This window comes from Eriocheir sinensis, chromosome 45 (assembly GCF_024679095.1).
Source record: "Eriocheir sinensis breed Jianghai 21 chromosome 45, ASM2467909v1, whole genome shotgun sequence".
Taxonomy (NCBI): Eukaryota; Metazoa; Arthropoda; class Malacostraca; order Decapoda; family Varunidae; genus Eriocheir; species Eriocheir sinensis.
The window spans coordinates 2370334-2385993 of record NC_066553.1 but is presented as its reverse complement, the minus strand read 5'-3'; the positions used below and the strand labels follow the sequence as shown (position 1 = coordinate 2385993).

At 46.3% G+C, this 15660-nt stretch overlaps 1 protein-coding gene across 3 annotated transcripts; it reads right to left on the bottom strand.

Annotated features, from left to right (window-relative positions):
• Window positions 1–6112: 6112 nt before the first annotated feature.
• On the bottom strand, window positions 6113–13918 carry LOC126980865 (uncharacterized). 3 transcript variants are annotated; one of them, XM_050831196.1, is made up of 3 exons: window positions 12614–13918; window positions 9273–9638; window positions 6113–9002 (listed from the first exon to the last, which is right to left on the bottom strand). In XM_050831196.1, the coding sequence occupies exons 1-3, from the start codon at window positions 12767–12769 to the stop codon at window positions 7767–7769; spliced, it is 1758 nt and encodes a 585-aa protein (XP_050687153.1). In that variant the 5' UTR covers window positions 12770–13918; the 3' UTR covers window positions 6113–7766. The 3 variants fall into 3 exon arrangements, with proteins under 3 accessions (XP_050687153.1, XP_050687152.1, XP_050687151.1); XM_050831195.1 differs by having other exon boundaries at window positions 6113–9152; window positions 9288–9638; XM_050831194.1 differs by having other exon boundaries at window positions 6113–9638; window positions 12614–12769.
• Between the last annotated feature and the right edge of the window lie 1742 nt (window positions 13919–15660).

Below are 15660 nucleotides of genomic sequence, written 5' to 3'. Positions count from 1 at the left end.
TCCACCAATAGGAATCTAACCTTTCCCAACATCCACCAATAGGAATCTAACCTTTCCCAGCATCCACCAATGAGATTTAACCTTTTCCTGAACCCACCAATCACAAAAAGGCTGAGACAGAAAGTGGGAGTGGCTTGTCCGTGGATTAACCAATGACATACTCTTGATAGGGGCGAGGAAGAGAAAGGGGGCGGGGCTTAAGGTCGGGGCTAGCGTGAACGGAGTATATATAGGAAGGTATTACGAGTATTACAACACAGACGTTCTTCCATGTTTAACGCGGTCGGCAAGGGAATGTAAAGTTCAATCGTGCCATTCCCCGCAACGATTTCCTAACGAGGTGGCGTGCCGGGCAGTGCTCCCTCCAGTAATTAACAACTCGAAGCCGGGGAAAAGTTACAACCACTAATGTCACTGTGGCATGCTCGGTGAGGAGGAGGAGGAGGAAGAGAAGGAGGAAGGGTAGGGGTGGAGAGGTGGAGGACGAAGAAGAGGAGGGGATGGATAGAGGGAGGAGAAGTAGGAGGAGGAGGAAATACAAATAATAATAAGAAGAAGAAGAAGAAAAAAAAAACAGGGATACATGTGGAGGCTATAAAAATGAGGGAAGGGAAATAACTCATACTGCAGTCTCTCTACTCACCTTCCTCCTCCTCTTCCTTTCCTCCTCCGTCTTACCACTTACCTCTCTCCACCTTTGCTTTCTCTCTCTCTCTCTCTTTCTTTCTCACCTGCTCCCTCCCTCACTCCCTCCACCTGGCGCTCACTCACCTGTGGAAGAGAGGAAACATAACAAGGATTTAGTATTAAGCTGAAGGAGGTCTGAGGATTAAAGCAATACTGGGGAGAGAGAGAGAGAGAGAGAGAGAGAGAGAGAGAGAGAGAGAGAGAGAGAGAGAGAGAGAGAGAGAGAGAGAGAGAGAGAGAGAGAGAGAGAGAGAGAGAGAGAGAGAGTCACACAGTTTCCATTTATTATTTTTGCATTTCGTTTTGTTTGAAGAGTTTTAAATGTGTTTCACTGTGACGGGCTGTTGTTGCTGCTGTTGTTGTTGTTGTTAATGCTGTTGTTGTTGTTAGTGGTGGTGGTGGTACTGGTGATGGTGGTGGTGGTGGTAATATTGTAGTTGTAGTTGTTGTTGTTGTTGTTGTCGTTGTTTTACCTACCATTCCTAAATTACTATATAAGGAAGGTATTTTAAAGGGACAGTCCATCTTTTTTTTTTTTATATTATTTTTTTTTTAAAGTAGAAAATGAAAAATTAAAAGCCTATCCTTTGTTTCTCTTTTTGTTTTTTTTTTTTTTTTTATTATTCTTTTATACCAACAAATGAATGTCTGTCAAGAGTTAATGTCTACCTCTTAAAAATTTTACGATTATACGGACCCTTTTTTATTTTTCTTTATTTTTTCTATATTTCTGCTTTTTTGTGTGTGTTGTTGTTGTTGTTTTGTTTATCACTATTACTATATATATTTTATTTTTTTTTTTTTTTGTTTGATTGACCGACTTGATTGTGACTGACTGACTGACCTGACTTATTGACTGACCTGATTGACTGACTAACTAACTGACTTGACTGAGTGACTGACTGGCCGACCTGACTGACTGACTGACTGACTGACTGGCAACTCCAATCAATGAGCAGTGCAAATAGTCTCACTCAAAACATTTTAGTGGTGGCTGTAATTCTCCATTCTCTGTAAACAAGATGAAACCCTATTTTCTTTAAGGGGAACTTGTCCATACTAGGAAACACTGGCCATGGCTCACAACCTCTGCTGCCTGTAGCTTCGTGCCACTACAAAACAGGCAAACTTGAGGTACATGACAATATGAATCTCTCCTTATTTATTTTCCAGGCCAGGGCTAAACAGAGAAATAGAAATAACAATCTGCAACATGAAGGTCCTAAGAAAATAAAAGGAGGTCTATATAATATTTTTCCTTGATGCCCTTTCATGGATCTCAATAACAATAATAATAATAATAATAATAATAATAATAATTGGAAGAGTCTTGACCAATGATTCTTATGCTTCTCTGGTTCACAATTCTTTAAATGTAGCATCATATAATAACCATGAATCTCTTTGGCCACAAAAAATTAATTAAAAAGTGCTACAATGATCTCAGGTAGTCTTTGGGCCTGAAGTATTGGTGAAACAATCATCAGCTACAAATACTGTTTCTACACAGACACTGATATTCTCAACATCCCAAGGCCCCTTCCCATCTCCTGCTCACCAGGGGTCAGAATGGGTCAGACCGGGAATGGTCTCACAGGTGCCTGCAGGTGCTTGCAGTGCAGGACATAAAATTAAAAAGATTTGTGGGTGCAGGGCAAGCAGCAATTCAATTTTAAGAATACCTGCAAATGTGAGCCACAAACGACTCTACTTGTAGTGGTGCAACCCGAGAGCGGATCAATACAAGTCCATTTTTATTCTTTTTATACGTTCAGCCTATATCACCAGTATGCTTTCTTGATGGGGCCTGGCTGGTTGGCACCATCTCGTTAGTAGGCCAGGCAAGTACTTTACAGTGGCACCATCCCCCTATCTCCTTCTAAGGGATTTTGACAGCATGAAAATAGAAGTGAGCAGCAGATCCTCGGGAAGGAGAGAGAGGCATGCAGTTAGCAAGTTCAGAAGAGCAGTTACCATGAAAACATTGGTCAAAGATAGAAAGAGGCAACACTGCAGTGGAATTTAAGAGTGGTAAATGACTGGAACAAACTGCCGGAAGAGATATGCAACAGCAACAGCAACAGCATTAACTCTTTCAAAAAACAACGATGAGCGGCATGCAAGAAACCTTTTGAGAAGAGGCTCCCCCTATGAACCCCTGCTCCCTTGCCTCTTAACCCTTTAGATACGTTTTTAGATTTCAGGCGGGTTTACGAAAATTGTCAATTCTTAACTAAAAAACTAAAGTAGTCCATCCACATTTCACGGTGTCTTTCCATTGTGTCTTTGTCTTATGATTTCCCAGTATGAAGCAAAAATTATAATGTGCATCTTTTAGTGAGCACTCGGTGGCGCGGGATTCATGGTTAAACAAGTATCCATAACAGGGGAATTCTTTATACAGACATCAAATATATCCACGTCACATCCATGGACAATATTTTTCAGAGCAGGTATGCCCACATGTTGCAGCTAAAGGGTTAAGCCATCCCTAGGTACATAATGACTAAGAAAGCAGCCTGGTAAGTATAGCTGGGAGGTGGACATTCTTCCCAGGTTATGCCTCATCAGAGCACATTTGATGGCGCAAGGTTAGATTAGGCCTAGATTACAGAAAACTAGAAAAAATATAAAGTCAAATTTATTAATCAAACCTATCAGCTGTAGTGTAATATTAAATGACTAGATAAACACTATAGCTATTTCATGACATCAAAGATTAGGCCATGTTAGGTTTAACCCGGTAGCAGCGACGGGCCAAATTTGTGGCTTTACCGTGTACCAGCGATGGGCCAAATTTCTGCCATGCATAAACTGATCACATATGCGTTGATATATATTATGAAATAGTTTGCGTGAGCGATTATTCTTTCTCTTTATTTTGCTTAGAGGGGCCTTTAACCTAACCCTACCGTAAACTAAACCTACTAACCCCTAGCCTGCCTAACCTAACCTACACCCCCCGACCCCATACGGGTTAATGGGATGTGCTTGGCTTAGATAAGATTAAAATGGAACCAATATAAAATCAAATCAATTTCTCAACTGTATTTGCTGCATGTAATATGATGAAGACAGTCCAGATTGGCACGGCTATAACAGAAAGGTATAATGAGGGAGATAATTCAAATGAACATGCCTGTCATTAAAGGTTGGCTGATATGTATTTTCTTGGAACACTAGCGGGCTTTTTTGTGGCATTTTTGTATTGTGCCCTTGAGCTGTCTCCCTTGCTGTAAAAAAAAACAAATGAATAAATAAATGTTCCTTGATTTTCTCAGTTAATCACACTTTATTTATATTAATCTATATCCCTTCATCCTTAATTCTCTGCCTCAGTTGTGTTGGGGTTACAGACTTGGTAACTCATTGCATTTGTACTCTTTCAGCTGTATCTATTACACTGTTAATAAATAATAATAATATTGATTGATTAAGACTGGTATTATCAACCTGCCCATATCTCATTCGGTATTTTATTAAGTGCTCTTCTGTTGTCATGTATGTCTTATACTAACTTTCAAACCTCTTGGAAAACACAGGAAAGGGTGTAGATCAAAACAGAATAAATAAAAATGTACAAACTCACACAACCATGGGCAACAAAGCAGCCACAAACATAAAAGGGTTGAGGGGGGCAGAGCACCCTGCAGAGACATAAGATACATATTCATCAATCATTTAATGCCCCCTAGGGTGGCTGATGGGGTGAGGCCCCCTACCAAAAAAGTGCCCATTACTGTCACTGACTCTTCTTTTGGACGTTAACGGTGCTGAGCTGCAGGAAGGTTTAGGCTCCTCCATAGCTTACAGCCACACAGGTTTGTACATTCCACTACTATTACTACACCTGTTTCTTTATCTACACTCTTTCCTATGGTTTTTCAAGAGACGTGAAGAACAGAAGAACAGTGATAGCAGAGGAGCATTTAGTATTAGTTGTCCAGCCCTTTAATTTGTTCCATTTACCTTTCCAGTCAGCTACTACAGGTCACAGACTCAAGGTGTCTCATCAGTTTACTTCTACTGACTGTAGAATAATACGATTTATTATGACGAAGTAGTAGGAACAAACTCACTTGCCAGTTTCAAGTCTGCCCAACACACTTATCTGATGTGCTATATGATATTCAAGACTGATCACAAGTACACTGCTTATGGCACATCATACCAGCCCATATAGTCACACGCAGCTTTCCCAACTACTAATCTTTTGAGACACTGGCTGTTTATTTCTGGGCAAAATATGGAACTTTTTATTATGGAGTCCCGCTCCCACCTGTTATCACCAGCCAGTGTAGTGACCCCACCCCTGATGCTGCCCTGCCCTGCTCTGTGTATTCCCACCAGCCAACACCACATGCGAGATAGCTTTAAACCAACCAAACCTAACCTAATGTAACCTACCCAATGGGGGGGTTTAAAAGAATCCATAATGGAGGTATTAACTTTGCAAGAGGTGGCTGCCCCTTCTCCAACATGTGCCCAGAAAACGAGATGTGGGGGAATTAGTGGAAAAAGATCCCTGCCATGACAAAACACCACCACCATCACCAGCCACCAGTGACGGGAGGCGGCGACGTGACGGGCAGTGACGGGCAGTGAAGGACACCAACCCCCGACCAATGACCCTTCCCACGTGACCCTCCCCGCTCAGCCACGCCCCCCCATTAGCACCAGGCAGTTTTACGCTACACATCTTTGAGCGAATTAGTGAAAAATGATCCCTGCCATGACAAAACACCACCACCACCACCACCAGCAGCCACCAGTGACGGGAGGCGGCGGCGTGACGGGCAGTGAAGGACACCAACCCCCGACCAATGACCCTCCCCTCGTGACCCTTCCCGCCCCCCCACCAGCACCAGGCAGTTTTATGCTACATACCTTGGGCGTCTTGATGTGCTCCATGCCGCCGCCTGTCCTCACGCCACTGCACACACACGGACACACGCACACACTCACACCGCGGCCAAACGTCACCACACAGCACCAAACACTCCCATCTGTATGCACTTCTTAACACCAAAACACCTCAAAGCACTTCTCAAGATACCCTTAATACCCTTTTTCTGCCCATGTTAACACGTGGTTTAGCTTTAACATCACTTTTTATGCCTGAGTGCTCATTTAGATTGTTGTTTTAGGTTTTAATACGGAAAAATGTGTTTCTCAGGTGTCTGTCATTTGCCTTTTATTTCAGCTTTTCGGCTTACTTAAACTCTTAGTATAGTCTGATAGTGAATTTAAAGAGTTATTATTATCTAAAACTATACATTACGCCTAAATAATAAAAATTCTGAGTCCTGTTAAGAAATAGGTAAACAAGCAGACGATGGCCCCGTGATGCATGTATTTATTTATAGACAAGCTAAATAAACAAAGAGGAATGAAGAAACAGGAACAGCATAATAAACTAGAGAACTGACAAAGGTTGAGCATGTTTTATTGATTAGGAATAAGAAAATAACTTGGGCAGGTCATATACGCATAGAAATAATTGTAACAGATGGGAAAACATATCAATCTCATAATACACTTTTGACCACACGAACTCTATTATGCTTTACTTGTATAACTCTGCGGCAAGTCTTTGAGAGGAGGATACTGTCAAATAAAGACGGTCTAGTGAAGTTCGCCGTGTATTTCATTTTATTAAAGTCACCCCGCTAACAACATTAAAGAAAATGATAGTTTATTCGTAGACTATTTTAATAAGTTGTTACACCCCGGACTCCAAGCACGGGCAGGCGGTGTGCCACAACCCCAGACCACCACATAACGGGCCGTGAACACCCAGCAAGGCACACCACTCCGACACTCCCCAAGGCCGCCAGAACACCACGAGGGGCAAGACAGGGCAAAGAGGCTCACAGTGCAGGATTTCCACTTTACGTAACAACTCCAACACGTACAGAACACTGGTTTACAAGGCACAGTAAATCCCAGTACTCAGAGGGGGCACAGACACGCACAGGGCTCACAGAAGCGGGCAGGGCATGCAGGGGCAGAAGGGCATGTCTCTCGTCTCAGGCATCGTAGCCACCCAGCCCTCCGCGCCCCAAACTAGCACCCCCCATACAAATACCCCCAAAAATATACCCCCTGGCGTAACACAGTGAAACAATCAGGTCATTTAATTAATCATGGGTATCGTAATGCAGGAGAGCTCGTCACTGGTAGCATGTAACCATCTATATATCTTTATAATTTCATAGTTTATGTATACTACTCTCTCTCTCTCTCTCTCTCTCTCTCTCTCTCTCTCTCTCTCTCTCTCTCTCTCTCTCTCTTGACTGTTCCGACGCCAGCACACTAACCATATATAGTCTCTCTGGTTAACACTTATTTTCTTCTTTTCTTCAGTACTCGTGCACACCATCATATGCCGCGTACATTTCTTCACTGCTAACTTAATTAACACTCCAAAACACCATAATCTCCCATTCTTTTTTTCCGCTCAACACTGTCCCGTTGTAGGCTATCTTTATATACACCAATTCATTCGCTTCGCATATCGCAATTTCGCGTCAATCTCACATTTGCGGTATACACAAAGTCCCCAATAGTAGACGCATGCAAACATTCATGTCTTTCACCAACCTGTCACATTTCACGCACGGCATATATTCCTCGTCGACAGATCGCCCTACAGAGGAACAAGATCTTAAACAACAACACACAATCACAAGCAATGAATCAGTGTGTCTGTATATCTGTCAATTCTCGTTCACCGGTGTCTGTTTGGAGACCCGTTTACTCACAGTCACAATGAGCTGAAGTTGGTCCTTTTGAGTGTGAGCGGCTGGGAATGTCTTGGACTCCACTGAGAGCTGTTTAGTGTTTACTCTCGCCATGTTCCTCTCCGTTTCAGCCGTTGACTTTGGTAACTGACTGATCACCTCCGACGCTAACCAGATTGCATCACCTGTACCTTAGGCAATACAGATGAGAAATTAGACTCATAATTCTGCTGTCCAATTATTTAGACACGATTGATGTAAGAAATGGACGTTACAGAAGCCGTGTACGAGAATGGGCGACAGTTTTCTGAGACTCGACGGTCCCTTTGGCCTTAATCAGTCCACAGAATTCGACTCCGTGGTTATCGTCATAAGGGTTGATGGGGGCGTCTGGAGGTTCGCGTAGGAGCCGAATGAAGAGGACGTGAGGCCCGAGTCCTGCCTGGTAAAGATGGATGGCCGAAACTGGCTCGTGGCGTTGTCTACCAGGTGGTTCTGGGTGTTGCCGCCCTCCTGCAGCTGGTCATGGGAGAGGAGGTCAGCCAGGGTGAAGGTGGAGGCGGGGCACACACGGGGGCTCTGTCGCCTCCACATAAGGGCGCTGCCGATCACCAAGCCAGCGACCACCCCGCACACGCCCATGAGTATGACCCAGTACCAATCGAAGGTGACCTTGAGGGGCGGGTGGTCATCCGTGGACACCAGGGCGAGCAGCGGGTACATGTCGGCCTCTGAGGTAGGCCGAAGGTCCATCTTGGTGATCGTTCTGTTCCTGATGGTTGTGTTCCTGAGGACGAGCCTGGCGCCGCGCTGCAGGGTGAGGCACTGGAAGGACTTGCAGCCGTGCAGCGCCACACGGGTCAGGATCAGCACGCCGCCGTTCCGCACGGTGATCGCGTCCTTGGCCAGCACGTCCACGCTCACGTCAGCCATCTTGACCAACGCCCCGGTCACCACCAGGGACTTGGCCTCCATCCGCTCCATAGTCACGTGGCTCAGGGAGTGTGGCTGCCGCGCCGCCTTCTGCCCCAGGGAGTAGACCATCAGGCCGCCCCGGGCCACGCGTCCCACCTCCACGCGCCGCATCTCCAGGCGCCGCTTCACCGTCAGGCCATTGATCAGCTCGATCTTGGTGTCTTGGATCGTCACTGTCTCGCCGCTCAGGGAGATGTTCGCCACCTCAGAGTCCCTCAAAACCAACTCCCCGTCGTACGTTCCATACAGAAGGACGATCTTGCTGTTCTCGAACTGTGCCGCGTCGAAGTGACCCCGCACCTCCCGGAACGTTGAGTGCCGCGCCGAGACATTCACGATGCACTCCTGTGGCGGCGGCGGCAGCGGCGGCGGCGGCGGCGGCAGCGGCGGCGGCGGCGGCGGCGACACCTCCGATGTGTTCCTCAGTTTAGGGCTGCCGCTGCCGACGGAGACGAAGTGTGGCCTCCTCACAGCTCTCCCCATCCTACCCGAGCGGGGTTGGAACGGGCGTGACGGCACGGACGGCACCGCCAATGGAGCCGTCACGTTTGTCTCCGTCGTGTTGAGGGAAGGCTGTGACGGGCCAGACGGCACGGCCTGGGAGGTTGTCACGTTTGTCTCCGTCGTGTTGAGGGAAGGCTGTGGCGCGTGTGACGGCCCGGACGGCACCGCCAATGGAGCCGTCACGTTTGTCTCCGGCTGTGGCGCGTGTGACGGGCCAGACGGCACGGCCTGGGAAGTTGTCACCTTTGTCTCCGTCGTGTTGAGGGAAGGCTGTGGCGCGTGTGACGGCCCGGACGGCACCGTCAATGGAGCCGTCACGTTTGTCTCCGGCTGTGGCGCGTGTGACGGGCCAGACGGCACGGCCTGGGAAGTTGTCACCTTTGTCTCCGTCGTGTTGAGGGAAGGCTGAGACGCGTGTGACGGACTAGACGGCACGGCCTCGGAGGTTGTTACGTTTGTCTCCGTTGTCTCCGCTGTGTTCAGAGAAGGGTAGGAGGCGTGTGACGGGCCACCCGACACCACGCGTGGCGCCGTCACATTTGTCTGGGTCGCATTCAGGGAAGGCCGCGACGTGCGTGACGGGCCGGGTGCCACCGCTGTAGCCCTCCGTCTCGTGATGTTGATGGAGGAGTTGGTGACGTCGAGGGTTGCCGGGCAGGGGAACGTGACCGGATGTGATGCAACGCCCGCCGCCGCCACCACCACGCTCCCGTCACCGACCTCCACTTCCTGAAAGACGTGTGTGGTGCTTAATGAGGAGTTCATTAGGGAGAAAGGAGAAAGCTTGACAAATGAAGCATCAAACGGCATTAATAAGCAAATAAAGGTAAACAAAAGCAAACAGGTAGTAAACGCAATAATAAACAATTAGTAAAGGCAAACAAAAGTAAACAAGCAGTAAACGAAACAGTAAACAAATAAAGGTAAACAAAAGCAAACAAATAAAAACTATGATAAACAAAGCAAACTATGAACACTGTCTGTGGCCATTAACATAAAAAAAAAGTTATTATTCCCTATGTTCCAAAATTTTCCTCTTCCATTATTTAACATTAACTTTTCCTCTCTACTACACAATTTTTTTACTTCACTTTACTTAACCCTTTGACTGCGGATTTCCTACCAGAAGACATCACCAAGCTACAGGAATGGAACAAAAAGTGGCTGCTACAATTCAATGACGAAAAAAGTAAAGCAATACGCCTTGGGAGGGGATACCCAGCACACCAATACCACATGGGGAAACACTCCACTCTTCACCACAGAGGCAGAGAAGGACCTGGGACTATGGGCCAGTTTCACAGTTCCCCATGATGGGTTAGTAAGCTCCCAAACCAATATCAGAGCCTTCGAAATTTCCTTGTATAGTGTCTGGTGTTTATATTCAAGTTCACAAATTTGATGAAACTATACAGGAAATGTCTTGTGTATTTAGTGTGGCATCGAAGACCTCACCGTTTTGGATTGTATGGGATTCTATAGTTTGGTTCGGGCTGTTACGAAGACACTGTGTTGGACTGTGAATCCGGCTCTATATATGGGCCGTATTACTAAACATTTCGTCACCCAAGAACACATATTTGACAAGGCTTTCATAGGAGTTTGTGACATTTCCAGGGGTAGTTTTATGACCCTGGTGGTAGTTTGATCCTTCTTCTGTACCATGAACCTAAGAAACACACATTTGACAAGGCTTTCATAGGAGTTTGTGACATTTCCAGGGGTAGTTTTATGACCCTGGTGGTAGTTTGACCCTTCTTCTGTACCATGAACCTAAGAAACCTACATTTGACAAGGCTTTCGTAGGAGTTGTGGGCATTTCCAGTACTAGTTTTATGACCCTGGTGGTAGTTTGACCCTTCTTCTGTACCATGAACCTAAGAAACACACATTTGACAAGGCTTTCGTAGGAGTTTGTGACATTTCCAGGGGTAGTTTTATGACCCTGGTGGTAGTTTGATCCTTCTTCTGTACCATGAACCTAAGAAACACACATATTTGACAAGGCTTTCATAGGAGTTTGGGACATTTCCAGGGGTAGTTTTATAACCCTGGTGGTAGTTTGACCCTTCTTCTGTACCATGAACCTAAGAAACACACATTTGACAAGGCTTTCGTAGGAGTTTGGGACATTTCCAGGGGTAGTTTTATGACCCTGGTGGTAGTTTGACCCTTCTTCTGTACCATGAACCTAAGAAACACACATTTGACAAGGCTTTCGTAGGAGTTTGTGACATTTCCAGGGGTAGTTTTATGACCCTGGTGGTAGTTTGACCCTTCTTCTGTACCATGAACCTAAGAAACACACATTTGACAAGGCTTTCATAGGAGTTTGTGACATTTCCAGGGGTAGTTTTATGACCCTGGTGGTAGGTTGACCCTTCTTCTGTATCATGAACCTAAGAAACACACATATTTGACAAGGCTTTCATAGGAGTTTGGGACATTTCCAGGGGTAGTTTTATGACCCTGGTGGTAGTTTGACCCTTCTTCTATAGTCTATACCATGAACCTAAGAAACACACATATTTGACAAGGCTTTCGTAGGAGTTGTGGGCATTTCCAGTACTAGTTTTATGACCCTGGTGGTAGGTTGACCCTTCTTCTGTACCGTGAACCTAAGAAACACACATTTGACAAGGCTTTCGTAGGAGTTGTGGGCATTTCCAGTACTAGTTTCATGACCCTGGTGGTAGTTTGACCCTTCTTCTGTACCATGAACCTAAGAAACACACATTTGACAAGGCTTTCGTAGGAGTTGTGGGCATTTCCAGTACTAGTTTTATGACCCTGGTGGTAGTTTGACCCTTCTTCTGTACCGTGAACCTAAAGAAACACTAATTAGAACCCGACTGATCCCCTCTTTGACTTTTAGAAATAGCTGATATGAGAAGCGACTGTCTTATAATACCGTGAAATTTAAATCCGTGGTAATCGCTGCGGACAGGAGGCAAACGGGTTATACAACGAACTATGAGGAAAGGAATATGGTCTATAAATCAAATCAATATCTATCGAGGAAACGATGCAACACGGCTGATAAAAAGTTACAAGCCTCTTCGACAACTTGCTTTATTACATTTCTAAATACAATCTAACATGTTCCCACAGCTTTTAGATCAGTATTCTTAACATTTCTGCACTCAAGCACATATATGACAAGGCTTTCGTGGGAGTTTTGGGGCATTTCCAGGGGTAGTTTTATGAGCCTTCTGGTAGTCTGATCACTTTTTGGTGCCATGAACTTACAAAAACACTCATTATAAAGCGATTGATCTCCTTTTCCATATTCTTAACATTTCTGCACTCAAGCACATATATGACAAGGCTTTCGTGGGAGTTTTGGGGCATTTCCAGGGGTAGTTTTATGAGCATTCTGGATTTCCTTTATTAACTCTCAAGTATATCAATTTTAGCCCCAAGACATGAATGTGCGCGTTCTACTTCTTATTTATGCGACAGTGAACAAGTTTCTCTGTTAGACAGTTCTTGCGGACCAGAATTATATGTAGTATTGTGAAAAGAATTAATTTGAGAGAGAGAGAGAGAGAGAGAGAGAGAGAGAGAGAGAGAGAGAGAGAGAGAGAGAGAGAGAGAGAGAGAGAGAGAGAGAGAGAGAGAGAGAGAGAGAGAGAGAGAGAGAGAGAGAGAGAGAGAGAGAGAGAGAGAGAGAACCCCCGCCCCCACCCCCTCCATGGCCTCACCTGCACAGCGTTGACAAAGACACACGTGGAGCCTCGGGGACCGTCGCGGCAGGTCGGCGTCACATCGGCGGCGGGCGGGGTGACGTCGGCGACCTTTCCCGACACCGCCACCGCCAAAACCACCACCATCAGCAGCTGCATCACCTTCCCCAGCATCACGAGGCCCTTCAGCGATGAGAATGAGTATATTTGCAACTCCTTCAGAACCGAGGCACCACTGAAGAAGGCGTAGGACTTTAAGCCTTTCCTACAGCGACTTCCTTCAACTGTCTTTTCCTTAGTTGATCTCCTACAGAACGAAGCAGTCCTACAGTAGGCGTGGGACTTAATATAAGCCTTTCCTACAGCGATATCCTTTCACTGTATTGTCCTTTGTTGAGCTCCTACGTGTTGATGTCCTCTACGGCAGCCTGGTCATGTTGGTTCTTGAAGAATGAGTGTACTATCAGTAGCTCCTTCACAAGCACCAGCTGGGAAAACGCGGAAAGTTCTCGATCGGGAAAGGCTTTGTTTGTCCTACAGTTGACTGATGATGATGGTGGCTGTGATGAGGGCAGTACGTTTGTGGAAATAAAGTTCGTAGTGGAGGAAGCATCCGCCACAGAAGCCTCCCTCACGGGCCTGTAGCCATTTCGTAACTTATTGAAAGACACGAGTGATTATTGTTTTCCTAAGGACTCAGAGCTTCCATTCTTCACTAATTGTCCATGAATCACTAGAAAAATAATTAATTGTAGCTGAGTTTGTAAGCTTTTCCTGTGCCCTTTCTTCTATCCTTTCTTTCTAACTTCCGTTCGCTCGTTCTTTCTTGCTTCTTTTCTTTCCTTCTTTCTTTCTTTCTAACTTGCGTTCGAACGTTCTTTCTTACTCCTTTTCCTTCCTTCTTTCTTTCGTTTCTTTCTCGCGGGACTTTCACCAAGCGTACGTCCTCCAAACCTCCACTGTGCTCCTTCTTCACTTGAGGAATCACTTATCATATAATCCTTTACTTCAGTCGGGGTCGAAAGCCTCGTACGGGAGTCTGTGATGGGCCCACTCTATCACAATGACTTCGAAGCTTCTTACTCTTTCCCGATTCTAGCGTTTAAGACTTGGCGGTTACAGTGAACACCAAAACACATGGGAACTATCACTGTGAGGTCAAGGCGTCGTGAGAATGCTTGCTTGGCCCCAAAACGCACGGGAGTCTGTGATGGGGCCTCTATCACAATGACTTCGAAGCTTCTTACTCTTTCCCGATTCTAGCGTTTAAGACTTGCCGGTTATAGTGGACACCATAACACCTGGAAACAATCACTGTGAGGTCAAGGCGTCGTAAGAATGCTTGCTTGGCCCCAAAACGCACGGGAGTCTGTGATGGGGCCTCTATCACAATGACTTCGAAGCTTCTTACTCTTTCCCGATTCTAGCGTTTAAGACTTGGCGGTTACAGTGGACATCAAAACACCTGGGAACAATCACTGTGAGGTCAAGGCGTCGTGAGAATGCTTGCTTGGCCCCAAAACGCACGGGAGTTTGTGATGGGGCCTCTCTTTTATCACCCTGACTTCGAAGCTTTTTCCCCGTGCCCGATTCTGACGTTTCTTGAAGACTTTGCGGTTACAGTGGACATCAAAACACCTGGGAACAATCACTGTGAGGTCAAGGCGTCGTGAAAATGTTTGCTTGGCCCCGAAACGTGTCCTACCAGCCGTGGACAAAGAGAACAGCCTGCCACTCGATCAGACAGGCCGGGGGAACTGACTTGTGACGCGGCGGGGAACGTCTTGAGGCAGCGGATGTTCGCCAGAGGAATTCTTGTTATCATGTAGTAATGTTTGGCGGCTGTGATGTCACCGGCCCAGTCTGACTCAACCTAACCACACCTCCAGCGTCACGGAGTTGCCGGCTTAAGGCCGATTTACATTACCCGTCTTCCGACCGACAGGCAGACCGCCGGCTAGACGCCGTCAAGATTTCTTTCATGTATTTAAATGGAAGTGTTTACACTACCCGTCAAGCTGACGGCAGCAGTCGTCCGACACCCAACCGACACGTCCCGGATTTCCTCTCGAGAATTCCTGGCCGGCGTGACGGCGGCCTGACTCCGGCTCGACGGGTGGGTGACGGGTAGTGTGAACGAAGACCCGTACGGTACCCGTTCATCTCGCGGCTTGTACGTGTTGCCTCGTCCGCGCCCATAACATTTTTAATTCATTTTCCGGCACCATGGACGAAAGACTGATAGAACTCGTCCGTGGCCATGAAGAGCTCTATGATATTGTCAGGTCCATCTCTATTTTCTGCAGTAAGTAACTGAACTTAGCCTTGGACATCCTGAAGTACTGGTAGAACTTCACTTCATCATCTGACAGCTCTTTAAACAGGGTCCAGAATTCTCCCTCGGACTTCCTTTTCTGCAGAGACTGGTGCACCCACATTCTCTTCCTCTTTCCACTGCGTTCTTCATCCTCTTCTTCTAAAAGCAAAGCAATCGCTGCCAAAGTCTTGATGCTGAGAGGGCGAGGGGCCATGATGCTCACGTGACAGCAGCTGCGTGAGCACTACGAGACAGAGATGGAGTGATGGACGGACCGAGAACGTGTCGTGTAAATATACAACAGTCTGACGGCGTCTAGCCGGCGGTCTGCCTGTCGGTCGGAAGACGGGTAATGTAAATCGGGCTTTACCCTGCTGGGGCCTGCTGCTGACCGACCTGTAGGGAGTAGAATGCCCGCGGCCTTTACCCTTCCCAAAATAGCTTTCATGGAATTTCTTTGTATCTAATAGTGTTTTTTCGGCCCTTTGCTCATCCGGGTAGAGCCCAAACTAAATTATTTATAAATGTTGGAAAGTTTAATTTAGTCGGCGCAACATCTGTGGTCATATGCCGGAGAGAGACAGAAGGGGAAGGAATTATAGAAGGGAACAGATCCCAGGAGACGGGACACAACCCCCGATTAATACCTGGTACCCATCACTGCTGGGTAAATTATTTATAAGAAAACGATGTAAATTGTGTGGTTTGAGGGACGTGTTGAGTGCGAGGTTGAGATGGTACGGTATTT